The sequence below is a fragment of the Molossus molossus genome, unplaced genomic scaffold (genome assembly GCF_014108415.1).
Source record: "Molossus molossus isolate mMolMol1 unplaced genomic scaffold, mMolMol1.p scaffold_m16_p_4, whole genome shotgun sequence".
Lineage (NCBI taxonomy): Eukaryota > Metazoa > Chordata > Mammalia > Chiroptera > Molossidae > Molossus > Molossus molossus.
In genome coordinates this window covers 72,031,437-72,058,113 of record NW_023425377.1, presented here as the reverse complement: position 1 = coordinate 72,058,113, position 26,677 = coordinate 72,031,437, and the positions used below count along the sequence as shown (strand labels likewise).

At 43.9% G+C, this 26,677-nt stretch overlaps 1 protein-coding gene across 1 annotated transcript; it reads right to left on the bottom strand.

The window, feature by feature from the left end:
• Positions 1-26,448, bottom strand: LOC118643848 (adhesion G protein-coupled receptor E2-like). Its single transcript, XM_036282211.1, has 18 exons — positions 26,296-26,448; positions 22,719-22,769; positions 22,410-22,544; positions 21,728-21,883; positions 19,525-19,656; positions 18,750-18,961; positions 17,922-17,969; positions 17,720-17,797; positions 17,128-17,305; positions 14,629-14,736; positions 14,219-14,439; positions 13,857-14,036; positions 7,594-7,791; positions 7,129-7,364; positions 1,812-1,878; positions 1,455-1,546; positions 356-524; positions 1-265 (listed from the first exon to the last, which is right to left on the bottom strand). Exons 1-18 carry the CDS (start codon positions 26,324-26,326, stop codon positions 164-166), a joined length of 2,394 nt encoding a protein of 797 aa, XP_036138104.1. The 5' UTR covers positions 26,327-26,448; the 3' UTR covers positions 1-163.
• Between the last annotated feature and the right edge of the window lie 229 nt (positions 26,449-26,677).

The following is a 26,677-nucleotide window of genomic DNA, read 5'->3' as shown; positions in this document are numbered from 1 at the left end:
CTTAGTAATCATTGCCTTGAATATTCCCATACAGTTATGTCTTTTTCTTCCTGGATTTGCAGTGTGGAGGGTGCTGAAAATATCAGGCATTCTTCTAAAGAAAGTCTAAAATGCTAGCTAATGCTTATTTCTCTTTAATACTTAAATATGTACATCATCCAGGCTAGGAAGCTTCAGGCATGACCCTGCTGGAGAGGGTGTACTGCTCAGACTCCACTTTGATTTTCCTGACCCTTTTCAACAGTCTCGTGTACTGTTCCCGGACCTGCAGAGGCAAAGCATACTCCTAGTCAGCTCATTGAGAGGAGTGAGAATGGAAAGAGTTCTGGGTGGGAGTTGGACCGTGGTAACTTACCTGCTGGCTGAGGAGGCAGTACACCAAGAAGATGAAGACGCCCTGTAGGCTGTTGATGATGGTGAAGAGATAGGCCATGATGTGAGTAGCTGGCCCTACCTGTAGGATTCCCAGACACCATGTGCAGCCCAAAATGAAGAGTTGAGCTATTGCTTTGAACGTCAGCATCCTGGATAGGAGGAGAAGAGAGGTCCATGATGGACCCAGAACAACAGAATCAAGGCCATTTTCATCTCCACTCAATGGATGCTCCTGCCTGCCCTTGTTGCAAAAGAGTTCACAGACAGAATTTTGTTCAAGTTTGACCTTTACTGTCAATGATTCTCCACAAGTGAAATGCTACTGGGGTCCAGGATGACATTTTGGTTGGATTGAATAGATTTGTGACACCATAATGTAAGTTTCAAAAATTGTATCATGCCCATGGAGATCTCTAATATTAATCAACCAACGTTACATAGGCTGTACTGTGCATTATGCTGCGTGCTGGGGCCTGAGCATTAAAAGTAAGAAAGGCAAGATTTCTATTTTTACAAAGGTTGCAGGCTATTCAAGTGACTAATACAACCAAATAATTAGGATAATGAAGTGCAAAATTTAGAAAGGATACTGATAGAAATATACAAGAAAGAGCATTAGATTAGTACAAGGTTCCTGGAGCAAAGGACTGTCCACGCCTCCTATATTAATTTTTTTTTTCCTGACATGAGAAACAGAGAGGAGAGAAGGAGCCTGAACCGAAAGTGGGTGTGAAAGCGTAGACTGCATTGTGGGAGGAGTCACAGATTTTTTTAAGTGCATACAGGTTCTATGTACTTTTGTCATAGGACTGATGACAAAGTTCAAACAATGTGAATCAAACAATATCAGTTCTTCCTATTGCTGAGGGAGTTACAAGCTGGGATTAGAGACAGAATTTTTTGGGTAGGAAACAGCAGCCCACCACTGAATCTGAGCTGACCACCGTAGAAGGATAGCTGCATCTCCTTACTCTGGGTTCCCTCAGAAAACCTGAGAAGGGATATCAGGGGCTGCTGAGGCCTGTGCATTTTCTCTGGGGAGCATGTCTATGGGGTGGCCCACCTCTTTTCCATCTTACCTTGTATTCTGGAGGGTGGACACATCACTGTTGAGAGAAGAGAGTTTGTTCCTCAAAATCCAGAGGGTCATCAGAAAGAGAGATAGATTGACCTTCAGGAAACCACAGAAGATTTAGTAAATACAATTTTAGTGGGTTGTCTCTAACCTAGCCTGTGCACCAGCATTTCCAGTTAAGTAGTTTTTACGTTTAGTAACAATGTTAGAGTTTTTAGTTTTAAGAGTAGTCTTAGAAAACCAAATCAAACCCAAGATAACCCAGGGACATTCTTGCTTCGGTCATCCTCCCCTCCTTATACTTCTGCTCTTCTCATGACCCTCAGCTGGGCGTTAAGGATGCTCTGATGTCGTCACTCACAGCGAGGATGGCGCAGACTGGTCCAAGGAAGCCCCATATAAATCCCTTTTCTGGGCGGAGCCAGCAGCTAAGAAAGAGGGAGAATTACAAATGCATTGGTCCTTAGAAATATACAACAATTATGTAAATTAATTTCTTAATTCATTCATCAACAAATATTGAGTGTCTCTTCTGTGATAGGTCCTGTAATTGGCTCTGAAGACATGGTTGTGAAGAAAGTAAACATGGCCTTAAATCCCACACATCTCACTTCAGGTAGGAGATCCACAGTTAGACACACTGCAACAACACAACAAAAATGGGGGGCTAAGAGATGTTTCATTGGATGCCATGGTTAGTTTTGTGTCTAAGGGATTAGGATGGTTACAGAAGGTTTCACAAGAAAATTATATTTGAGCTGAGATTTGAGCTGACATTGTATTGAAGCATAAGAGAAGTCTGTATATGTGTTAACAGTTTTTGAGAGTTCTGTGAACCTAACATGGTTTAAGGGTCTTTCTTGCACTCTTCAATTTATTTATATTTATCTGCTGCAAAACTCATCTACTGAATCTTTTTTCACTATGGCTTTTTGGAGAGATATTTCATATGCCATATAATGCACCCATTTAAACTGTGCAGTGCAGTGACCTTTAAAATATTCAGAGTTGTGCGATCATCATCACAAAGTAACATCAGAACATTTTCAGTTCCTCATGAAGAAACTCATTCACATTAGCAGTCCCTCCTATTCCTGCATCCATGCACCTCACTGTCCACCATAGCAACATGGCACCATTAGTCTACTTTCTGTCTCTAGATTTATGAATTCTGGACATAAAGGGAGTCATACAATATGCACCATTTTATGATTAGATACTTTTACCTCATATAATGTTTTCAGTCAAGGTTTATCCATGTTGCAGCATGTTTTTGTGGTGAATATTTTTAAATTCTTTTTAAATGGCTAAATAATATTGTATTGTGTAGATATGCCATTCAGTTTATCTGTTCATCAGTTAATGGACATTTAGGATGTTTCCAATTATGGGCTATTTTGAATAATGCTGCTAAGAGAATTCACATACAAGTATTTGTGTGGATATATGTTTGCATCTGCTTTGAGTATTTACCTAGGAGGGAAATTCCTGGATCATGGGGTAGTTCAACACCTGAGAAACAGTAAAACCTTTTTCCAAAAAAGCTACACTATTTTTCATAGCAAGTAGCAATGTATAAGGGTTCAAATTTTTCTACATACTTGCAAATACACATACTTTTTATTTTCTGTCTTTTTATTATTTTATTTTATTTATTTTTAGAGAGAGAATGTATAGAGACAGACAGACATTAATGTGAGAGAAACATCAATCAGTTTCCTCCCACAGGTGCCCTGGCTGGGCCTCAAACCCACAACCGAAATAGTGTCCTGACCAGGAATCAAAGTTGCCACTTTCTGGTGCACAGCATGACACTCCAACCAGGCCTGTCTTCTTATTTTAACAATTTACCTGAGTTGCAGTGAAGTGGCATCTCATTTTCATGTTTTTTACTTTCATTTTCCTAATGACCAATAATATACAGCATCTCTTCATGCACTTTTTGGTCATTTACATATGTTGGGAGAAATGTCCATTGAAATGTTTTGTCCATTTTAAAACATATATATATATATATATAATTTTTTTTTTTTTACTGATATTAGAGAGAAGTGGGGGAGAGAGAGAGAGAAACATTCATGTATGAGAGAAACATCAATCAGTTCCTCCCATAGGTACCCTGATCGGGGATGAAATCCGCAACCTGGACATGTGCCCTGACCAGAATTGAACCAGTGACCTTTCACTGGATGACACTCAACCAACTGAGCCACACGGGCCAGGACTCTTTCATCCATTTTTAAATTGGGTTGTCTTTTGCTGTTGGGTTATTCTGTTTAAATTTAACAGCAGTGCAAACCAGAAGTTCTCTTATGATTACAGTTTGGTAACAAGCATAAATGGCTTGTCTATTGCTCAAGATTTTAATGATAAACAGGAACAGAATTTATTCCTGATCCAGCATTAGGATAATGTCAGGGTTGGCAAAAGAAGGTTTACAGTTGTGCATACCCAAAACAGAGTATATTCTTGCACTATTATTTATTAATTATTGTACTATTTTCAATATGAACAACTGAAAACCTTCTTTTGCCCACCCCTGTATGGAGTAAGTCAGGGCATTTCAGGACAATGGAGAGGGTAGTAGGATATTTTAGAACAATGAAATATACACTGAGAAGAATGTAAGCAAGAAAGAACTGAGGAGTCCAAGTAGGACAGACACCTGGAAAGAGCTTAGTGAATGCAGGTGAACACAAGTCTCAGCAGCATGTTGTGGTTAAGGGTGCACGTTCTGGGACACTGCCTTCCTGAGTGGAAGAGTAAAGGCTTGCTCTCCATTTAAACAACAAAAATATTAGCAAAACAACTAAAATCAACCATTTCAAAATCCTAGCAACTACCCAGAGTCACAGAAGAAACTGAAAATAGTCTGTACAAGAGACCCTTGATAAGACTGATGAGGAAGGACTCTGCGAAGTTTGAACTCTGAATGACTTCCTTTCCTTCTTTCCCCAGCATAGTGGTGAGGCAGCCAAGAGACCTGACAACTTTTGGAGCTCCATTGAAAGCACCATCATCATCACCAGAGCACAGTCAGTATGTTCTGACCCTTTAGCCCTCTAGGAACACTTTGTTCTCCAAATTTTGTGTGTATTTGATTTGACTGAAAGTTCATCTCAGTGAGGGCTAAAATAGCCTGCCCCTAGAGCATTATCAAAACAGAAGCAAACTCCTATCAATCACATCACTAACTGCCTAAGGCTGTGATTTCAGGTGGTGTCAACAAGAATGTCTCAGGCCCTGGCCTGGTAGCTCAGTTGCTTGGAGTGTGGTCCTAGTGCACCAGGGTTTCAGGTTTGATCTCTGGTGAGGGCACATATTAAGCATCTTTTTAGATCACAATGGCATGAAACTAGAAATCAATTGCAACAAAAACACGCAAAGACATTTGAACACATGGCGGCTAAATAGCATGTTATTAAACAATGAATGGGTTACCAAGGAGATCAAGGAAGATATTAAAAACTTCCTGGAAACCAATGAAAATGAACACACAACAACACAAAATCTATGGGATGCAGCAAACGCAGTTCTGAGAGGGAAGTTCATAGCACTACAGGCCTACCTCAAGAAACAAGAAAAATTTCTCGTTGACTATCTAACATCACAACTTAAAAACTAGAAAGCAAACAGAAAGAAAACCCCAGAGCAAGTAGAAGGAAATAAATAGTAAAGATCAGAACATAAATAAACAATAAAGAGACCAAAAAAAAAAAAAAAAAAAAACAATTCAAAAGATCGATGAAACAAAGAGCTGGTTCTTTGAAAAGATAAAAAGTTTGATGGACCCTTAGCTAGACTCACCAAGAAACAAAGAGAGAGAACCCAAATAAACAAAATCAGAAGTGAAAGAGTAGAAGTAACAACTGACATCAGAGAAATAATACGAAGGATCATTAATAAATACTATGAACAATTTTACAGCAACAAATTGGACAATCTAAACAACATGGACAAATTTCTGGAAACATATAGTCTCCCAAAACTAAACCAGGAAGAGATAGAAAATTTGCACAGACCAGTAACTACTAAGGAAATTGAAGATGTAATCTAGACCCAGTTGTCTTCACGGGGGAGTTTTATGGAACATTCAAGGAAGAACTACCGCCCATTCTCCTCAAACTATTCCAAAAAATTCAAAAAAAAAAAAAAAAAAAAAAAAAAGAAGACTTCCAAACTTGTTTTATGAGGCCAGCATAATTCTAATTCCAAAACCAGATAAAGATACACAAACAAAGAAAACTACAGGCCAATATCCCTGATGAACATAGATCCCCAAATCCCTCACAACACACTAGTAAATCGGATCCAGAAATACATTAAAAAATTATTCACTATGACCAAGGGGCATTAATCCCAGGGATGCAATGCTGGTACAATATTTGCAAATCAATAAATGTGATACACCACTTAAACAAAATGAAAGATAAAAACCATATGATCTTATCAATATATGCTGAAAAAGCATTCAACAAAATCAGCACCCATTTCTGATAATAGTACTCAGTATTGTGAAAATAGAGGGATCATATCTTGACATAATAAAGGCCATATATGAAAAACCAACAGCTAACATCATACTTCAGACTTACAAACCTAAGAGAAGAGGGGCGGGTAGAGGGAAGAGATAAACCAAAGAACGTACATGCGTATAAGCATAACCAATGGATATAGACAACAATACAGTGGAGGAGGGGGATCAGAAGCTGGGTGTCAATGGGGAAAAAAGAAAAAATACCTGTAATGAAAATAAATTAATTAAAAAAGAAAAAGAAAAAACCACTTTAAAGATATGTGCAATATATTTCAAGAATAAGTAAAAACATTAAAACTAGTATAAAAAGCTGAAAACAATAGAGTGCAAGCTCTGGCACTTGACTCCCTTGATTTGGATCCTCCTCTGCTACTTGCTAGCTGTGCACCATTGGGCATTTAGTTAACATATTTGTCCCTCAGTTTACTTATCTGTAAAATGGGTCAAATAACACTATCTATTTCAAAGTATTAGTGTGAGGATGAATTGTGTTAACTAATACAAAAATGGTTAGAAAAGTGCCTGGCACAGTATAAGGACCATGTAAATCTCAACTATGATACAATCTATTCTTTAGCTTATTTAAATCAGCTCTAGTTTTCCAAATATAATTGGAACATACTGTACAATTGGATAAAGAGGTAAGTTAAATTGTTTATAATGATGTCCTAAGCCCTTTTTTTCCCACTACACCTTTGTTGTTTTGAGGAGACATTTAAAGACATTCTCCTTAATTATTATAAATAGCCATCAGAAAAATGTCCAAAGGATTATCATTTATTATCTCTGTTATTATGATCTGACATAATAAGAATGCTATACTAGATCTATAAAGGCCATAGTCATGGTGAAGAAGATAAAGAAATGGGAATATGGCCCTGGCCTGTTTGGTTCAGTGGTTAGAGTGTTGGCCGGCGAACCGGAGAGTCCTGGGTTCGGTTCCCACTAAGGGCATGTATCTCGGTTGCAGTTTTTCCCCAGCCCTGGTTGGGTTGTGCGGGTGACAACCACTCGATGTGTTCCTTTCACGTCGATGTTCCTCTCTGTCTCTCTCCCTCCCAGTCTATCTGAAGATAAATGTAAAAATATCCTCGGTAAGGATAAAATAAAAAAAAAAAAAGAAATGGGAATATGCCCTTACCGGGTAGGTGTTCCATAAAGGTGAGGCCTGGAAGCTGCAGAAATGGCCACAATCACAGCTGGAACTCCATAGCCCACAGGGAGCATGAACTTTTTGAAGAACTTGCTCATGCTGGAGTAGTTGACCACAGTCAGGTTGCGTGCAGCGAGGAAGAGATGCAGGCCCTCCAGTAGCATCCAGGTGAAGGAGGCCAAGTAGAGATAGTGTAAGGCGCCCGCGATGATGGCGCATAGCACCTGGAGGAGGAGTGAGAGTCACCAGGTGGAATAGTCAGGGTGGAGCATGCTGCCAGGACCTCTCCTATACCTTGCCATTTGGTGACCCAGTCAATGTGAAATTGGCCTCTCACCCCTCAAATTTTCCCAGAACCCGAGGCCGTTTTATGAAGGGGTCCAATGCAGCATGGGCCCTAACATGCAGCATCCCCTCAGGCAGGGTGGGGGTCCTTCAGGACAGTGTCAGTACCTTGAGCTCAGTTCTGTCGATGGCCGTGAGGAAGAGCAGGTGGGCCAGGAAGAGGCAGAGCGAGAGCTGCAGGTGCAGTGAGGTGCTGGTGTTCTGGATGGCTTTGCACAGCAGGAAGGTGAGGGCTGCCAGGAGGAGGCACAGCAGAGAGAGGCTCAGCCCCACATAGGTGATCACAGCCAGGACGGGATCCTCCTCCTGGGACCCAGCAAACAGGAGATATCAGTCACATATTCCTGCTCTGAGTTAATGACTCTTCCACTATTTTTAGTATTTTGGTGGGTACGACAAAATTAGAAATGGAGCATCTAGGTATATTTGGGATGTTTATGAATACTGTTAGAACTTTATGGGATTCTTAACTGATTAATTCAGACCCTGGAAAAATTGAGTGATAGGAGACTCCTCACTCAAGACCAAGCCCTATAATTCATAGGATTTATTTTCCTTTAGATTTGTGGACAAGATTTAACTTATTAAGTTTTCATGTGTCAATTATGGAAGCATACAGCACCGTGTTGAGCACCATCCTCCATGCCCATGACCTGATGCTGTGAGGCAGAGTCTGTACCTGGAGACTCAATGTCCAGGTATCAACTCCCCCACCCAGACATACCTTAGACCTGCAACATCTGCTCTTTACAGATTTAGATCCTTGGTTAAGGAAAAGTACTATACTCTGATGATGGTAGGAGATAAACTTCATATTTCCTGCCAATTTTTTATTTATAACTTGTATTAATTAATTTACTTTTGTTATATATGTTTCTCCTTCTTCCCTCATGGACACCCTCTTCCCAACCGCACCCCCCACCCCCCGGAATTGTTGTCTATGTCCACTGGTTATGCTCATATGCATGTAAGTTCTTTGGTTTATCTCTTTCCTGCCAACCTCCTGAGGTTTATCAGTCTGAACCTACTTCAATGTCTCTGGGTATATTTTGATCATCTACTTATTTTGTTGATTATATTCCACAAATAATTGAGATCATGTGATATTTGCCTTTCTCTGCTTGGCTTATTTTACTTAGCATAATACTTTCCAGGTCCCTTCATGTCATCTAAAAAAATAAAAGATCTTTCTTTCTTACAGCTGCATAGTATTCCAATGTGTATATGTACCATTGCTTTTTTATCCACTCATCTACTGATGGGCACTTAGGCTGTTTCCAGATCTTAGCAATTCTAAATAGTGCTGCTATGTAATTGGGGTGCATAAATTGTTTCTAATTAGTCTTTCAGGCTTCTTAGGACCTATTCCTAGGAGTGGGATCACTGGGTCAAACAGCAATTCAATTTTTAATTTTTTGAGGAAACACTATACTGTTTTCCATAGTGGCTACATTCCCAGCAGCAGTGTACTAGAGTCCCCTTTTCTTCACACCCTTGCCAGCACTTGTTCTATGATTTGTTGATGGCAGCCATTATGATAGGTGTAAGATGATACCTCATAGTCGTTTTATTTTGCATCTCTTTGATGATTAGTGATGTTGAGCTATTTTTTCATGTATCTTGGCCATTTTTATGTCCTGTTTGGAGAGGTGTCTATTTAGGTCCTCTGCTCACTTTTTAATTGGGTTCTTTGTCTTCCTTTTGTTGAGTTGTAGGAGTATTCCATATATATTGGAAATTAACCCCTTACCTGATTTATAGTTAGAAATTATGCTCTCCCACACAGTAGGTTATCTTTCCATTTTGGGTTGTTTTTTGTTTGTTTTTCTTTCTTTCAGCTTAATATTGGTGTATAAGAATGCCACTGATTTCTTGATGTTTATTTTGTATCCTGCTACTTGGCAAAATCATTTATTAAATCAAGTAGATTTTTGATGGAGTCCTTAGGGTTTTCTATGTACAACATCATGTCATTTGCAAATAATGACAATTTCATTTCCTCCTTTCCCATTTGGATTCCTTTTAGTTTTCATTATTGTCTGACTGCTGTGGCTAAGACGGCCAGTACTACGTTAAATAAGAGTAGCGAAAGTGGGCATCCTTGTCTTGTTCCTGTTCTTAAGGGAAATGCTTTTAGTTTTTTCCCATTGAGGATAATGTAGGCTGTTGGTTTTTCATATATGGCCTTTATTATGTTGAGATATGATCCCTCTGTTTCCACATTGCTGAGTGTTTTTATTAGGAATGGGTGCTGGATTTTGTCGAATACTTTTTCAGCATCTATTGATATAACACATGGTTTTTATCTTTCATTTTGTTTCTGTGGTGTATCACATATATTAATTTGCAAATATTGTACCAGCCTTGCATCCCTGGGATGACTCCCCCTTGGTCATGTTGAATATTTTTTTAATGTATTGTTGGATTCGATTTGCTAATATTTTGTGAAGTTTTTTGGCATCACTGTTCATCAGAGATATTGGCCTGTAGTTTTTTTTCTTTGTAGTGTCTTTATCTGTTTTTGTAGCTAAAATTATGCTGACCACATAAAATGAAGTTGGATGTCTTCCTTTCTCTTGGATCTTTTGGAATGGTTTGAAGTGAATGGGTGTTAGTTCTTCTTTGAGTGTTTGGTAAAACTTCCCCGTAAAGCCATCGGGCCCAGGCTTTTGTTTGCTGGGATTTTCTTGATTATATCTCCAATTTTGTTAGGTGTTATTGGTCTGTTCAATTTTTCTATCTTTTCCCCATTCAATTTTGGAAGACTATGTGATTCAAGAAATTTGTCCATTTCACCTATATTGTCCAATTTGTGGGTGTATGATTGTCCATAGTATTCTTTAACAATCCTTTGTATTTCAGTGGTGTCAGTTGTTACTTCTCTTTTGTTTCTGATTTTCTTTGTTTAGGTCCTCTCTCTGTTTCTTGTGAGTCTGCTAAGGGGCCATCAAACTTGTTTATTTTTTCAAAGAACCAGCTCTTTGTTTCATTGATCTTTCACATTGTTTTTTTAGTTTCTATGTCATTTATTTTTGCTTTGACCTTTACTATTTCTCTCCTTCTACTTGCTCTGGGTTTTTCTTCTTGTTAAGTTTATACTTCTTCAAGTTGTAGGGTTAGAAAATCAATTAGAAATGTTTCTTCTTTCTTGAAGTAGGCCTGGAGTGCTATGAACTTCCCTCTCAGGACTGTTTTCACTGAGTCCCACAGATTTTGTGTTGTTGTGTGTTCATTTTCATTGGTTTCCAGGAAGTTTTTAATTTATTCCTTGATCTCCTTGGTAACCCCTTCACTGTTTAATAACATGCTGTTTAGTGTCCATGTGTTTGAATATTTTTGTATGTTTTTATTGTAATTGATTTCTAGTTTCAAGCCATTGTGATCTGAGAAGTTGCTTGGTATGATTTCAATCGTCTTGAACATGTAGAGACTTAGTGTGTGTATTAAAATGTGGTCTATGTTTGAGAATGTCTCATGTGCAGTTGAGAAGAATGTGAATTCTGCAGTTTTGGGGTGTAATTGTCTGTTGCTATTAAATCCATCTGATATAGTGCATCATCTAGAGTGTCTGTTTCCTTGGTAATATTTTTTCTGGAGAATCTATCCAGTGATGTCATCAGGGTGTTGAATACTCTGCTATTATTATATTGCTATTGATTTCTCTGTTGAAGTTCTCGGAAATTTTAAAATGTATTATAGGGTTTCTATATTGAGTGCATATATGTTTGCCAAGGTCATATTGTGCTCTTGGATTAATCCTTTCAAAAGTATGTAATGGTCTTCTTTGTCTCTAGTTATGGAGTACATTTTTAGGTCTTTTTAAATCATGTATGAATATCACTACCCCAGCTTTTTTTCTTTTCCATTTGTTTGGAAAGATTTTTTTCCATTCCTTTACTTTCAACCAATGTGAGTCTTTTTTTGTGAGTTCAGTCTCTTGTAAACAAAACATTTATGAATCATGTTTTCATATCCATTGACCTACTCTGTGTCTCTTGATAGGAGCATTTAATCCATTTTCATTAAGGTTATTATTGATATATACTTATTTATTGCCATTTTTGTTTATTGTGGTTATGTTTCTCATTCAATTTTTTCTTCTTATTACACCCGTCCTTTTAACATTTCTTGTAGTGCTGGTTTGGTGCTAATATGTTTCCTTAGCCCCCCATGCCCCTTTTTTATTGTCTGGAAAGTTCTTTATTTCACCATCTATTTTGAATGATAGCCTTGCTGGATAGAGTAGTCTTAGATTCAGATCTTTCCTTTTCATTACCTTGAATACTTCATGCCATTTCCTTCTGGCCTGTAGTGTTTCTGTCGAAAAGTCAGTTGATAGCCTTATGGGGTTCCTTTGTGGGTATCCTGTTGCTTATGTCTTGCTGTCTTTAGGGTTTTCTCTTTATCTTTAACTTTTGGCATTTTAATTATTATGTGTCTTGGTGTGGGCCTGTTTGGGTTCTTTTTATTTGGGACTCTCTGTTTTTCCTGAACTTATACATCTTTACTCATGCTATTGAGCTTCCTCACAAGCATTATTCTGAACTCTGCCTCTGATATCTTGCTTAATTCCATTTCATTGATCTCATCTTCTGTAGAATTCTCTTGTTCTTTCATTTGGGATTTGTTTCTTTGTTTCACCATTTTGGCTGTCTCAGTGGTTTTTGGAGTCTGCCACATATTCCCTGTGGGTGTTGGTGTCCGGCTGATTGTGGCTCCATCTACTGGATTTGGATGAGTGTGGGAGGACACATGTTAAACAGCACTGACAAGTCTTACTTTCCTGGGTTGGCTTGCAGGCCCGGCAAAGGTTTAGTTATCCTCTGGCTTTTACCTACAGGCTATTATTTTCAGTTACTTGATGAGCCTCGGGTTGTAGCCCTCAGCTGAATGAAAATCCCTCAGGTGAAAAGGGTAAGAGGATTTCCAGCAGGTGGGGCTCTTGCTTGCTGGCAGGCTTTAGCTGTTAATGAGCCTCAATTTGCATTTCTCTGGCCAGACCAGGTGGTATTAAATTCCTGAGGGAGGGGCTGTTGCTTCTCCCCAAGGCTTTGGAAGGGCAAGATTTCCACTGTACATGAGGGAGTGTGATTCAGCATACAACTTCCTATGTCCTTCCCTCCAGCTCTTCCTTAGCCAGGAACCCCAGAGTCTCCACACAGTTCCAGTACAGTTTGTCCTCCCTCTGCATGAGCCTAAGGTGAGTGGCTGAACCTGATATGGTGCTCTGGGCTTTCAGGGAACTGAATGCTCACAGAGGAAACAACACTCAGGTGCTGTCTACGGGCTCCCAGCTAGTCCTCTCGCGCCTCCGCAGTCCTCACAGGCTCAATTTGTTGCTTGTTTCTATTTCTGATTATAAGGGTTCTCTCCAGGTGCTTTCCAGTGTTTTTGTTTTGTTTTGTTTTTTCCTGACAATATGACTTAATTTTAGTTGTAATTCCAGTTTGGTCCTGGGAGATTAACTGTGTAGATTCCATTCATTCCACTGCCATTTTTCATCCAGCTTCCATGGTGGCCAGTGGCAAACATTCTAAATATTATGGCTTTTCTTGTCAATTTTTTAAAATCATCTTAAATCCATTAGCAGAATTAAAAAAAAAAAAACAATTTAATTTTAGTGTAAGAAGGTGAGAGAGAAATTGGGAGGCAGAGAGAGAAAAGCAGAACTGAAAGTGATAAAGAAAATGGAGGTTAAATGTTCAAAGCTAGTGCATCTGGATAAAAAACAATTTGGTATTATTTACACTTTTTCATTGTTGCAACAAATCTGTAAGATTGACATTGTTTCCTAAATAAATGTTCACAAATAAATAGCAAGTCCTCCAGGTGATTTTGATACATACTAAGTTTTGAGTATTTTTTGTTTAATGATATCAATTCCTCTACCACATAAAGAGCTCCCAGATCTATAAGTAAAGTATCAACAGGCCAATAGAAATATCGATAAAAAAGCAAACAACTTATTTTCAGAGACAGAAGTACAAATCACTGTTAAATGAAGATGTTTCATTTCTCTGACAATAAAAAAGACAACAATTTCCTATATGTTATATTTAACTCTTAGATGGATAAAGATCCCAAACTGAATGTAACCCCTTCTGCCAGCCAGCAAGAAAGTAAGACCTTAGCCCTATAACAGCAAGGAACTGAAATCTGCCAGTCACCAGGGAGCTCAGGAGGACAGTAATCCTCAGATGAGAGGCTTGTATGACTTGTAAGACCCTGACCAGATAATCCAAATACACTATGTTTATTTGTTGACCCAAAAATATTGCAAAATAATAAATTTATGTTTTAAGGGGCTACTTGTATGGGAACTTATTACAAAACAACATAAATTGAACAAAGTCCCTTCACAAGGTTCTCACCTGCACATCATAGTGGGCCATGAGGATGGCAAAGCTGCTGAGATGGGTGCATTGGCAGGTGGTGCTAGAGTCACTGGTGAATGCCACCCAGCAGCCTTTGTTGGCCCAATTACCATATTCTGTCTGGCCATGCTCCCAGAAGACACAGAACACCTTCTGCCTTGGCCCAGGGGTCATGGACTGTAGGAAGAGGGCACAGGTGTGAGCTGTTGGTTTTGGTGATCAGAAATGCTAACCCAAATCCTGCTTGTGAAAGGCTGTCCTGCACAGGTGATGCACCCCGGGGGAGCCCCAAAACAGCAAGGCTGGGCCCAGGACTCAGGGCTTTTTCACCCCCACAGCTCCATTTCACCAGGACTCACATGCTTGAAGACAAAGGTGACTGGGGAGCTGAGGTTCTGAGTGTTCTTATTGCTCACAAAGACGGATGTGATGTCTGAGAGCATGACTGGAGAGATGCCCTGCAGCACGCCCTTGTGTGTCTCATGCATAACAACCTGTTCCTCAGTTTCCAGAAACAGGGGAGCCTCAGCCAGCAACTTGCCCATCCCTGGAGAAGAGACAAGGCCCACCACAGAAGTCCCTGCAGGAGGAGAACAAAATTGGTATCTTAGGGTACCCAACAGGCCCCCTTCCTCCTGGGATACACTCTTTTCTTTGATCCACCATAGCCTATACTTCCCTTTAATATTTAATTCTCTCTTTGTCACATCCTTGGCAGTCTTGTCCCACTGTGAAGCCCCATTGACCTTCTTTCCATCTCAGTCATTACCAGAGTCACCTGAGTCCTGCATCGTATCCCAGTTCAGCAGCATTTTTGTCTGATTAACACTCAAGGTGATATTCTTGTCTCCTTGATCCATCACCTCCAGGGACAGTTCTATGAGTTGTGGGAGTTACATAAGGGAGTTAGATTAGTAATTGTGCCAGCAGTTCTTGCTGTAATGACATTTTTATGTATAGATATATTTATATATATTATGTTACACTGCATATCAAATGTTATCTGTAATATTCTTATATATACTAAATAATTCCATATATATAATAATAATACACATATTTTGTGTACATAATAATGATATATATACCAATCATCTGAATTTACAAAGGAATACAATAGTAACTGTGAGCAATTCTTCAACAACAAATTATATAACCTGAATAAAATGAACAAATTCCTACAAACCCACAAAGTACAAAAGTTACTGAAGAAGATCTAGACATTCTGAACAGACCTGTCACAAGTAAAGGGATTGCATATGTAATCAAAATGTTCCAAAATGAAAAGGCCAGTCCTGAATTCTACTAACCATTTAAGGAAGAATTAACACAAATTCTTGTAAACTCCTTAAAAAAATACAGTGAAGACGAACACTAACTAAATAATTCACTGAGGCCACAATTATTCTAAAAACCAAACCAGTGAAAGACATCAAAAGAAAAGAAAACTAAGACCAATAACTCTTATGAGCACAGATGAAAAATCTTCAACAAAATATTAGGAAAAAATTTATCCAAGGAGACTCAAGTCTTGTTCACTGAAAACTACAAAATATTACTAAAGAAATGTAAAAACCCTATTAACTTGAAAGACATCCTGTGATTATAAACTGAAAGACTTAACATTTTAAACATTGCCATACAGCTAAAAGTGATCTACAGATTCAATGCAATGCTTACAATATCCCAACAGCATTTTTTTATTTGCAAAAATGGAAATGCTCATAATAAGATTCATATGGTATTTCAAGAGGCCCCAGTATCCAAACAACACTGAAAATAAAAAACAAATTTGGAGGACTCACATTTCCTGATTTCAAAATATAGCCCTAACATACAGTAATCAGAGCATACTGTGCTGGCATATGTGTTGCTATATAAATCAACAAAATAAAATTGAGAGTCCCTAAATAAACTGCTAGGGACACGTACCCCCCCCCCCCCAGCAACTTAAAAAAGGAAAAAAGTTTTTTAAAAAAAGATTATGGAGAAAATGAGAAGAATCTATGGAATGGGGAAACATGTTTTTAATCACATACCCCATAAGGGTCTACTATCAATTATATAGAGAGTACTGAAAGCTGAACAAGACAAAGACAAACAACTCAATTAAAAAATAGGCAAAGGACTTGAATTGATGTTTCCCTGAAAAAGATACACAAATGTTCAACAATCCCATGGAAAGATATAAAAAATCATTAGTCATTAGGGAAGTGCAAATCAAAACCATAATGAGATGTCACCTGACACACACTAGAAAGCCTATAATAAAACAGATATAAAATGGAATTAACGAGCCTTGCTGAGAATGTGAAGATTGGAACCCTTGCACATTGCTGGGGGTGTATGGACAATGGTGCAGCCATTTTGGAAAAATCGTTTGATCGTTCCTAAATGTTGAGCATACAATTACCATATCACTCAGTGATACGACTCCTACATATAAACCCAAAGAACTGAAACAGTTATTCAAACAAAAACTGTACACCAATATTTATAGTAACTCTATTCACAATAGTGAAAGGGTGGTAACAATCCCATGTCCATAATGGATGAATGGATAAACAAAAAGTGGTGTATACATGTAATGGAATATTATTTGACCATGAAAAGGAAAGAAATATAATATATTTTACCAAGTGGATGAACCTCGAAAACATTATACTAAGAGAAAGAAGCTTAACTATGAGGTCATATATTGTATGATTTCATTTCTATGAAATGTAGAGAATTGGCAAATTCATAGACACAGAAAGACATAAGTGCCAGCCAAGGGCCAAGAGATGGAGAAATGAGAAGTAACTGCTTAGTAGGTACAGTGTTCACTTCCAGGGTGATGAAAATATTTTACAAATAGAGGTGATGCTTATACAGTTCTGTGAATGTACTAAATGCCACTGAATTTTACGCTTTGGTTGAAATGGTGGATTTTACATTATGTGAAATTTGCCTTAATAAAACAAATAACTTAAACATCAGGTAAAACTCAGTTATAGTCCTCCAAATTTTATAATTTGTTTTCTTTGGAAGCCATTTCTATTTCATCTTAAACTATTAAGTATAATTATTTCATCTGCTGGTAATTTATATTACAATGAAAATGTGTAGTATTAACAATTTTTTTTCATTTTCTTTTAACCTTGTAATTTAATATGTTTATGAGAGTAACACGGCGGTGCAAGTGTGATCACTCAGCTCTCGTGTGATTGGAGGAGGAATGAGGTGAGAGCAGGCAGAGCAGAGCCTGGGGCCAGACTGGGCCACTTACCTGTTCCGCCAGCTGCAGGAAAGTGCCATGGCCCACGGGGCAGGGCCTTGCTCAGCTCTCTGAGGACATCTTCAAGGCCAGTGAGCAGGTTAGTGGCCACACAGTGCTGGTCTGAGCGGGGCAGGGTATCCAAGTCCCCCGGGGTCTCCAGCAGCTCATCTACCACCTTTATGATGCCCTGGGGGGATGGGCACAGAACCAGTGGATCTTCAGACAAGGGGCTTCAGGAACACCCTGGCTACTCAGCCACAGAGAACAGACCCTCAACCTGTCTATTTGGGGACACACATGGTACCGGATGAGAATTCCCTGGGTCTTTGATATGCAATACAGCCACTCAAAGGTCAATCTTGTTCATGTATACCAAGGACAATGTAAGATCACAGACCAAAAATAAGAGGAAAGTTTTAGTAGATGTGTGTAGGTCTAACAGTGAGAACAAATAATTGCTGTGTGCTCATCCCACCCACCCTGGGACAGGTGGGGCCTCAGAGCAGGGCACCATTGTGTTGGGGTCTGTCTCCTCCCAGAATAGGGTTCTGGAGGCCTCTATGGGATGCCTCTACCTGTCTTCCCTGGGTCCTGTCCTTACCTGGATGGTGTTCTGGGCTCTGGCAGGACTGAAGTTTCTGCGCAGATCCTGGACTCTTTTATAGAATTGGGAGAGACTCTGAGGAGAGAGGAGATGAGGGGTCTGAAAGCCTCGTTCCTGGGTCAGGGAGCATGGGGTAAATGTGTGGACTTTCGGCTGTGTAGAGGGATCTTGCCTTCTAGTTCCTGCTGGAGTCACTCACCGAGCTGTTGATTCCAGGGGGCGGGGTCCAGGCGGGGAAGGAGATCTCCTCTGGGGACAGAACAGCTGTTCATTAGGTGTGAGATGTGTGAGTGTGTTGGAGGTAGGGTCTAGGGTCCAGCCAGGTACCTTCACACTGGGTAGTCCTTCGTTTACTCAGGAATCCAGGGCCCCTCTCGTCTCCATGCCCCACCCCATTCTCCACGTTAGTGCCCCCCACACCGACCCCGTCTAGGAGGTGACGGCACCTGGTGACTGCACATCTCTGAGTGGTGGACGCAGGGTTATGGGAAGTGTGCAGAGGCCTGACACATAGCAGGTAAGCCCTGTACTGATGTACAGGGTGTGAGATATGGAAATAACCATTGTCCAAGCCCTGGCCTGTTTGGCTCAGCGGTTAGAGTGTCAGCCCATAGACCAAAGGGTTGTGGGTTCAATTCACGGTTAAGGGTACATACCTGGATTGCAGGTTTGATCCCAGGCCCCCAGGGCCATGTGGGAGACAACCAATCAATGTGTCTATCTCACATCGATGTTTCTCTCTCTCTCTTCCTCCCTCCCACTCTCTCTCTAAAAAAAAAAAAGAATACAAAAATATCCTTGGGTGAGGATTAACCAAAATAATAATAATAGTAATGATAATATCTGAAATAATCTTTTTCCTTGTTAGTAATTAGGTGCTGCATGGGGTCCCCCCGAAGCCTTCTCCTTGATACCCCTGCTTCTTCCCTAGAGCCCCCCAGATATTTTCCATTTAGCCTTAAAATAATTAAAACCTGGCACAGCAGGGCATGCCCAGCATTCATTCTGCTGGGTTGGTGTGGGTGACACTGAATATGTGATCAGATGCTTTCAATTGTGGATTCTGGGACATGTGGGATCTGAACTCCAAACCTTCACAGATGGTATTCTGTGGGCCATTGGGGGACCCAAGAATCGGCTTCCAGCCAGGGCGGCACAGGCACTTATAGCTGCCCACGATGTTGAGGCACTGGGTGGATTTGTGGCAGGGGTATTTCCCTGAGGTACAATCATCCACATCTGAGGACAAAGCCAGAGTGTCAGACCCACCCTCCACTCCCTGCACCCACTTCTCATTGCCCAGCACTAAGAACCCCACACATGCCACCATCTGGTGACCTTCACCTTCACCCTCAAAGCACCTAATGGTGGCCTCCCTGCAGGATGTACATGCCAGGGAACATAGTCTCCAGTTTACAGGTGGCAAACCCAGGAGGGAAACTGAGTCAAGGAGGCTCAGCTTCCTGACCAAGGACTCCTCCCTACTCCCTTCTGGACCCTGACCCAAGTTCATTTTCTGAGAATCAGAAATGATACCTCCCACTGCTGCATGTGACAGATGAGGAAGGGGAAGGGTCTGGGATGCTCACAGGGGCTCCACAAGGAAACCCAGGGCCCAGAAGACCCTGCCATCTCCCAGCTCTGTGGCAGAACTGTCAGGGAGGTGAATCCTTAGGCAAGGCCTTGGCAGGCCCTTGGCATTCCGGAACCTGAGAATCTTCCCCTGCCTCCTGGGGCTGTGACACCTGCCTCAGCTCCTTCCCCAGCCCCATCCCCACCTCAGTTTCACCCTGGGCCTCTACCTTGGCACACCTTCGGGTACTTTGGGTTGAGCTCAAACCCTGGTGGGCACTTGCAGGTGTTGCTGCCCTGGGGGTTGACACAGATGCGGCGGCTCTTACAGATCACAGGGTTCTGCTGACATTCGTCCATATCTGCAAGGGGAAGGAGAGGGTGGTGGATGCCTTCAGGGCTGGGAGTCAGCCACATTTACTGGCATAGAAGCATCTGGAAGGCCCCACTGCCTTCTCTCAGGTGAGTGGGAGTCTTTTCTAATCCACATGGAGCTGTCCTATGGGGTAAGCATGGTGGTCTAGATGCTCTGTTGTCCAGATGAGGCCAGAGTGGCCCAAGTTCTTCCTGCCAGCTCTCCCTTCTGAATCTTCCTTCCCCCAATATTCTTAGGGTCTCTGGGTCCATCATGGCCCAGGGGGTCTGAAAGGGCTCCTGGCACCGCTGATCCTGTGTGGGCTCCGGTGGCGTCAGGTCTCGGCCCAGCAGTCACTGGTGATGGTGGAGGGCGATACTGCTCTGGAACGCTCTGCGCTGTGAGCGCCCAAAGTATCTTGAAAGCCACCACCCTCTTTTGTTTTATGGAATAAGGTGCCAGGTTGCAGCGAAGACATTCTGACCTTCTGGAAATGGCCTCTGCAGAGGGTTCTGAGCCTTGGGGTTCAGAGAGGGTTGGGAGACCAGACAGGTGCCTGGGATGGCCCTTTGATGCCTGAAGCATGTGGGACAAGCAGGCAGGAAGTGGCCCAGGTCAGCTGCTCAAAGCAGACCTCGTGGGCCATGACGCGAGCAGACGCGTCCTCAGGAGCGGCGAGGCTGGAGAGCTGAGGTGGGCAGGTGCACAGACGGCCCAGCTGAGCCTGTCACAAAGCTCGGTCTTCAGGTGGCAGGTCCTGAGCAGACCAGCAGGCTGCTCTCTCCCTGAGGGCCCACCTCTCCCACCTCACTCTGTTCAGCCATGTCTCTGCGAGCAGCTCCAGCCCTGTCTCTCGGCCTGGCCTGTTTCTAACACAGCAGCTCGTGTTCTCAGTGCCACAGCCACCACCGTGTGCAGTGCTTGCGGTGGTCCAGGCACACTGAATGGCTTGCTCTCTGCACAAGGGTGTCCAGCCAAGGAGGCAAATGGGGGCTAACAGCAGCTCACTGTCCATTCCCCAAACACAGAGTTCACCTGGGGAAGAGGGACCTTTTCCCAATTCACATGAAAGCTCTGCCCTCTGGTCAGGCTACATATTTTGGGCACGATGTCCATCCACAGGAACTCTGTGGACCAGCAGTGTAGTGGGTGGAGCCCTCCCACTGGGCTCCATGCAGGTGCATGAGGGATGGGGGTGGGGCCCTGGTTTGGGACTCTTCTCCCAGCAGCAGGTTGGGCCTGTGGACCCTGCTCAGAGTCCTCCAGGATCCTGGGCTCAGCCTCCTCCTCCTCTCTCTCTGTATTCTGCACTAATCCCCTCTCTCGAGGTGAGTCCTGGCTTCTGCCTGACCACTGCTGGCCCCACCTGCCCCTGGGGTTGCCTGAAGCCCTTTCCCTGTCCGTCTGCTCCCCCTGAAAGGGGGCAGTGCCTGGTGATGCATGGAGGCCTGGATCCTCCTGGGTCCCTGGTGAGGGAACGGATGGGCCAGCTGTTCTCTGAGCAGCCACCATGGGGCAGTCCCCAGGGATGTGCAACCTGGAGGTGGTGACTTAGATCATGATGACTGTAATCTAAATACCCTACAGCCTCCACTGTGCTGTGCTCTGTGATCTCATATATCACCCCAAAAATTCTGTGAGGTAAGCACCATTGTCCCTCCCTTTTACTGATGAGTAAATTATGGAACACAGAGATGAAGAATGTGTCCAAGGTTATACAGTTAATAAAAGACAAAGCTACTTTTGTTTGTGTCTTTAAAAGATAGGCACTGTTTTTTCTTTTACACACAAAATCACAATTATATTATCACATCATATTACCAGTGATTTCTGAGTCAATGTCCTGGCTGGTGTCGCATATACAGCTGTCAGGTAGCAAAGCCAGGATTTGGGTCCCTGGTTCTCATGCCACCCTGCCTCTCTGCTAGTGGGACAGGCACAGGCACAGTTGTCCCCATTCAGACCTGGGAGCAGCACCTGAAACCCGGGCCCTGCACCCTGCGTGCTGCAGGAGTGGCTCTGCTGACTCCAAACCTCATGGACTGGACGGGGAGATGGAAGATGCGAGTCTTTCTTACCTTGGCACGTGTTCTCACTCTCATTACTGAACTTTGTTGCCCCAGAAATAAGCTCGTATCCTGGGCTGCATGTACAGTGGTAGCTGCCCTCCGTATTCTGGCACTCTGCGAATTTTCCACAGGACATCATCAAGGGTGGTTTGCATTCATTGATGTCTGGAACAAAACAGGGTAAAGGGTCACCTTCCAAAGGCACAAGATCCCTGACCTTCCAAAGGCCAGAGTGCCTCCAGGACTGAGAACCTCATCCCACACCTAGCCTGGAGCCCGATGCTTAATCAGCATTTTTGGGGAAAGAATCAGACTCTCAGGCAACACTGCTGCAGCTGGGCTGTGGCTAGAGCAAACCATTCCTGAAACCCGTTCAATCAGACTGTTCTCAGCTTTCTTTCTGTCATGCTGGATTTCGATACAGGAGGAAATACAGAAATGGTGGGTGGGTGGAATCTCTGCACCTCCTTCCTCAGTCCTTGAAGGGCAAACTGGGGCACAGATTCCAGACTCCTGGAGACCCAGCACCTGTCTCTCCACAAAGTCATGTTTATTCACTTCTCATTTTTTACCTTCACATCCTTCTCTTTCTCTTTTTTCTGACCCTGATAACAGTCTGAGAACAAAAACCAAGGCCCCTAACCACCATCCCCCTATCCATGTGGCCCTCCACTACCCCAAGCCTCTGTACCATCACAAGTATCCACGATGCTGGTGACGACCTCCCCAGAAGAAGAGGTGAATCCTGGATGGCAGCGACAGGCAGTGGTGTTGACACATGTGGAGTGTGGAGGGCACCACGAGGCACAGCCCATGGTGGCCGAGGCTATGAGGATGGAGACTAGTCAGAAGATAAAGGTTGAGCCAGGGTCTGGGAAGGGGTGATGGGAAGGTTGACCCTGAGCTTCCCCTGCACCAGGCCTTTCTCCTGCCTGGGCTGAGAGGTGCAGGTGGCAGTTGGGACTCTGGCTGTGGACTGAGTTACTCCCAGCAGACTCACCCCTGTTGTTCTGGAGTCCATCTTCCAACAGAGTCAGCAAGATACACAGTGCTGGAACAGGGAGATGGAGGGTCAGGGGGGGACACAGGACAGGGAAGGGCTCACAGAGGCCTGAGGGTGACACATCTGAGGGAAGGGGGCTGCTCATGCCGTCCAGAATCGGGCTCTGTCCCTCACTCAAGGAGAGAGTGGGCAGGTGGCACCTCCCTGCCTCCAGCATCCATGGCTAGTGGGTCTGTACCCATCGCCTGAAGATGGGTTTCAGGAACTGAAGGATGGGGAGGAGCCCGAGCCTGGCAGGGGTTTTGGCTTCTGCTGACCTGAGGGCAGCAGTTCAGGAAACAGACTAGAGTCTGGTGGCCTTGGTTCTAGTCCCAGACCTTGTTTTGGTGCTTCAGGTCCTCAGATTCCCCTTCTGTAGAATGGGGATGATGAGGGAACGCATTTCCTAGAGTAGTGTTAGAGTTAAGTGCTCAAGTACTACCTGTTGTGTCAAAGTGTTTACTGTCATCATTTCTTTATGTAAAAATGTAGAGTGGACCAAATGTATTCCCAGATCTTCCCCAAACTGAGATGCTCTGGCCCCTCACTCTTCCTCAGGGACACATGTGCAGAACACCACACCCACCTCTGTCAACCACGATGACCAGCTTGGGACCCAGTAGTGACATTTTACCCCCTGGCTCCCTGAACACAGGAAGATGCTGTCGGGTCATGTTCAGGTGGTTCTGCATGGCCCCCCCAATCTTGCTGTTCCTTTTGCTCAGGGGCACTCCCCTCCCAAGGCATGTCCCGGGGAATCCTCCTCAAGTCATGAGGGGGTGTAGTGATGGGGACCTCCTTGCTGTTCACCAGACAGACAAGGAGACAGAGATGGACAGAAAATAAAGAGGCTGAGACTAGAGGACAGAGAAAAAGCTAGAAACATAGAGAGAGAAAACAGGGAAAAAGAAGACAGAGAGATGGAGAGAAAATGAAGAGATGTGAGAGGGAGAAGAGGAGACACAGGGAGATGGAGAGAAACAGAGAGGCAGAGGTATAAAGACAGTGATTAAGAGAGATGGACAGAGAATTAGGGAACTCCTAGAAAGGGAGAGACAGAGATGCCAGCAATTGGACAGAGAGATAGAGAGACTGAAAGCAAGATAGACAAACAGAAACAAAGAAAGGTAAGGGAGGGAAGGAGGAAGGAGGCTGGGCAGCAGGCGGGGGGGTGGAAAGGGCTTGAGGAATCTGTTCAGTTCCTGCTGATGTGGAAATGCTGGGAGGCAGCCTGACCTGGATCATCCAGGGAGACCAGACAGGGGACAGCAGGTGGAGGGATGGGGCCAGGGAGGCAGGGCAGGCTCGTGTCACTTCCTGGGCTAAATGGAGAAATAACTCATGGCTCAGTAACCCATGAAGGAGTTCCCAGGGAAATAGGGGAATTTGAGGGTTAGCCATCATGAGTAAAACTTGAAGAGCTGTAGGGGATGCAGACTGGTCCCCTGATCACTCAGCTCCAATGTCCAAACTTGATACCACTCACGCCAGCAGAGGGCAAAGGCCCCCCTCCCCAAGGCCCTCCTAGATGTAGTAAACTGAGGCTAGAATTACTCTCTGCCTCCTCTCTGGCCACAGGGCTTGGTTAGTTCTCCCTTTGCCAGAGACCCAGTTCCTCTTTGCAGGACAGACCACAACAGGACCTTCCCTGGCTGAGTGGGACCTGGGCAGATTTATCCCCAGCTCCCTAAGCCCCAGAAGCAACTTCCATGCTCACAACTGCCATAGGAGGAAGGGGTCTGTTTATGTCCACTCTACAGATGGATAAACTGAGGCTTAGTGCCCAGGAAGGGTTTATGGAGAATCTGGTGGAGAGGGGGCTGAGGTAGGTGGAAGTTAGGGGTCAAGTTCTCCAGACCCAGCTGGGAGGATCTTCTTTGTGCTCCATCAGGCTGAGCTGGGCTTTCCTCCCCCACCACAGAGGCTCCTGAGCCAGACCTTCTCCATCTCTAGACTCCTGGAAGTCACCCAAACAGGAGCCTGGAGAGGAGCTGCTGGTTGTCCCCTCCCCGTCCCATCTGGTTTGCATTCCCTTAGCTGAGCAGTCAGATTCCTGCTTAGGGACCCTGTGGCAGTCATTCTCTCCTTGCTCATTCTGCTAAGGACCCCCAGGACATTCTCCAGACCTGCCAGTGAAATAATAATAATGACAATGTAAAAATAATAGCAAATATTGTTTACTTAATTCTGTGAACCAGGACTCACTCAACCCTTAACACAACCCTGCAAAGTGGAGACCAGTCTTGCCCTGCCCCATTTCGCACATGTGGAAAGTAAGGATCAGGGGCTCTGTGACTTGGCCCTCTGACACATCGCCCTCTTGAGGTGTGCCACAGGGACCCCGTAAATTTACTAAAATAATCTGATTGTGTGCATGCAACAAGCAAATTATATGCTATGTAAATTATACTTCGATAAAGCTCTAAGAAGCAGCTTGCACCTGTCACCCTGGGCCAGCACAGGAAGCCCCATCCCTGTGGCCTGGGGAAGCTTTGATTGACACCCCAATGTCTTTTCTCAACTCTCCTTGCTGCCCTGATAACCCTTAGAGCCACCCTGGGTGGGGCAGGAAGGAGTCATGGGGGAAGCCACAGCAGAACTCTTCAAACCCACAGGGTCAGAGTCCCAGCAGGGTCTGCAGAAGCAAGACTGTGGGGTCTCTGAGACTTCCTGTTAGCTCTTAACTTCCATATTACTGCCATAAGCCTCTCATTCCAGAAAACTAAAGCCCATCACTCCAGTCAGGAGGAAGGGAATGATGGAGCCACCCTAACCCACCCCAAACTGCAAATAGTTACTTGTCAAGAATAACGTTTTAGGAGACCCCAGCCCCCGACCAATCAAGAACTTGGGAGATCCTGGGCCCAACCAGTCAAAGACAACCACGTCTCCTCCACTGAATGACCATGCCCCAGCCCTGAGTTTAAAAATCCGTAGTCTGTACAAGTCGGTTGCTACTCTCTCCTTAGAGGTAGTCAGCAGGCTAATTCCCAATAAACCTGCACTTCTGGAAACTCTGCACTGCCTCGTTCCACCTCGTTCTCACACTTCCCAGCCACTGAGACAATGTGTTGGGGTGACGCTATAGTGGAAGGTCCCTGTCATTAGCTCCCTAGATACTCCTCTGTGGCATCTATTAGGAATGACTTCCTGGGGTGTCACAACACTCAATTTTTGCCCCTCTCCTTCCCCCTGCTTCAGATTCCACTCTTAGGGAGCAGCGTCCAAAGTGCATCTGGAAGGGAGTTTGGAGATGCCTGGTGGGGTGGGGAGGACACACTCTTAGAACACCAGGGGGGTTCCTGCCCCAGTGGGGTTGCCCGGGCACTGCCAGCTGCTCACCAATGTGCCCCTGGCACCCTCCTAACCATGTGGCTTCATCCATGGCAGGCCCCAGAGCTGCCAGCTGTGCCTCCTATTTCTCCAAGTGAGGGGGTGATGGGAAAATGGAGGCACTGAAGGGGTGCTGCGAGGGACTCCTTTGCCCCTCCCAGAGGGCCCCCCTTGCCCCTCCCAGAGGGCTTCAAATTCTCACCGTGTTGGATGCTGAGGCGGGGACCTCCCATGGTCTGAGGTGCTGGCAGGAGAAGCAGAGGTTGCAACAGGGCAGTCCCCAGTCCCCAGGCTGAGCAGCTGTGTCTTTATAAAGTGTGTGGGGGAGGAGCCACTGCCCCAGGTCCCTCCCTGGAACTGGTGGGGCAGCTGAAGCCAGCAGGAAAGTGCAGTAAAATCACAGACCCAGGGGCGCTGCAGACACACACACACACACACACACACACACACTGAGGTGTACCCTGCTCTCAGATCTTTTGCCAGTAGTTCCAATTTGAACTTCTAACAGACACTCTGACCCCTTGTGCTCACTGGCACTTATCCCCGGGAAAGTGGGGTGTGAGGGCAGGTGTGGGGGAGGCTGT

Bases quoted from the DNA above. Each gene is read 5' to 3' on its own strand.
- LOC118643848 (XM_036282211.1), bottom strand. From the start codon at position 26,326: ATGGGAGGTCCCCGCCTCAGCATCCAACACG. The intron at 1,547-1,811 runs GTGAGTGACGAC...GGTTTCCTGAAG, and splicing joins CAGTCTGCGCCATCCTCGCT to GTCAATCTATCTCTCTTTCT. The intron at 525-1,454 runs GTAAGATGGAAA...CCTCCTATCCAG, and splicing joins TCCACCCTCCAGAATACAAG to GATGCTGACGTTCAAAGCAA.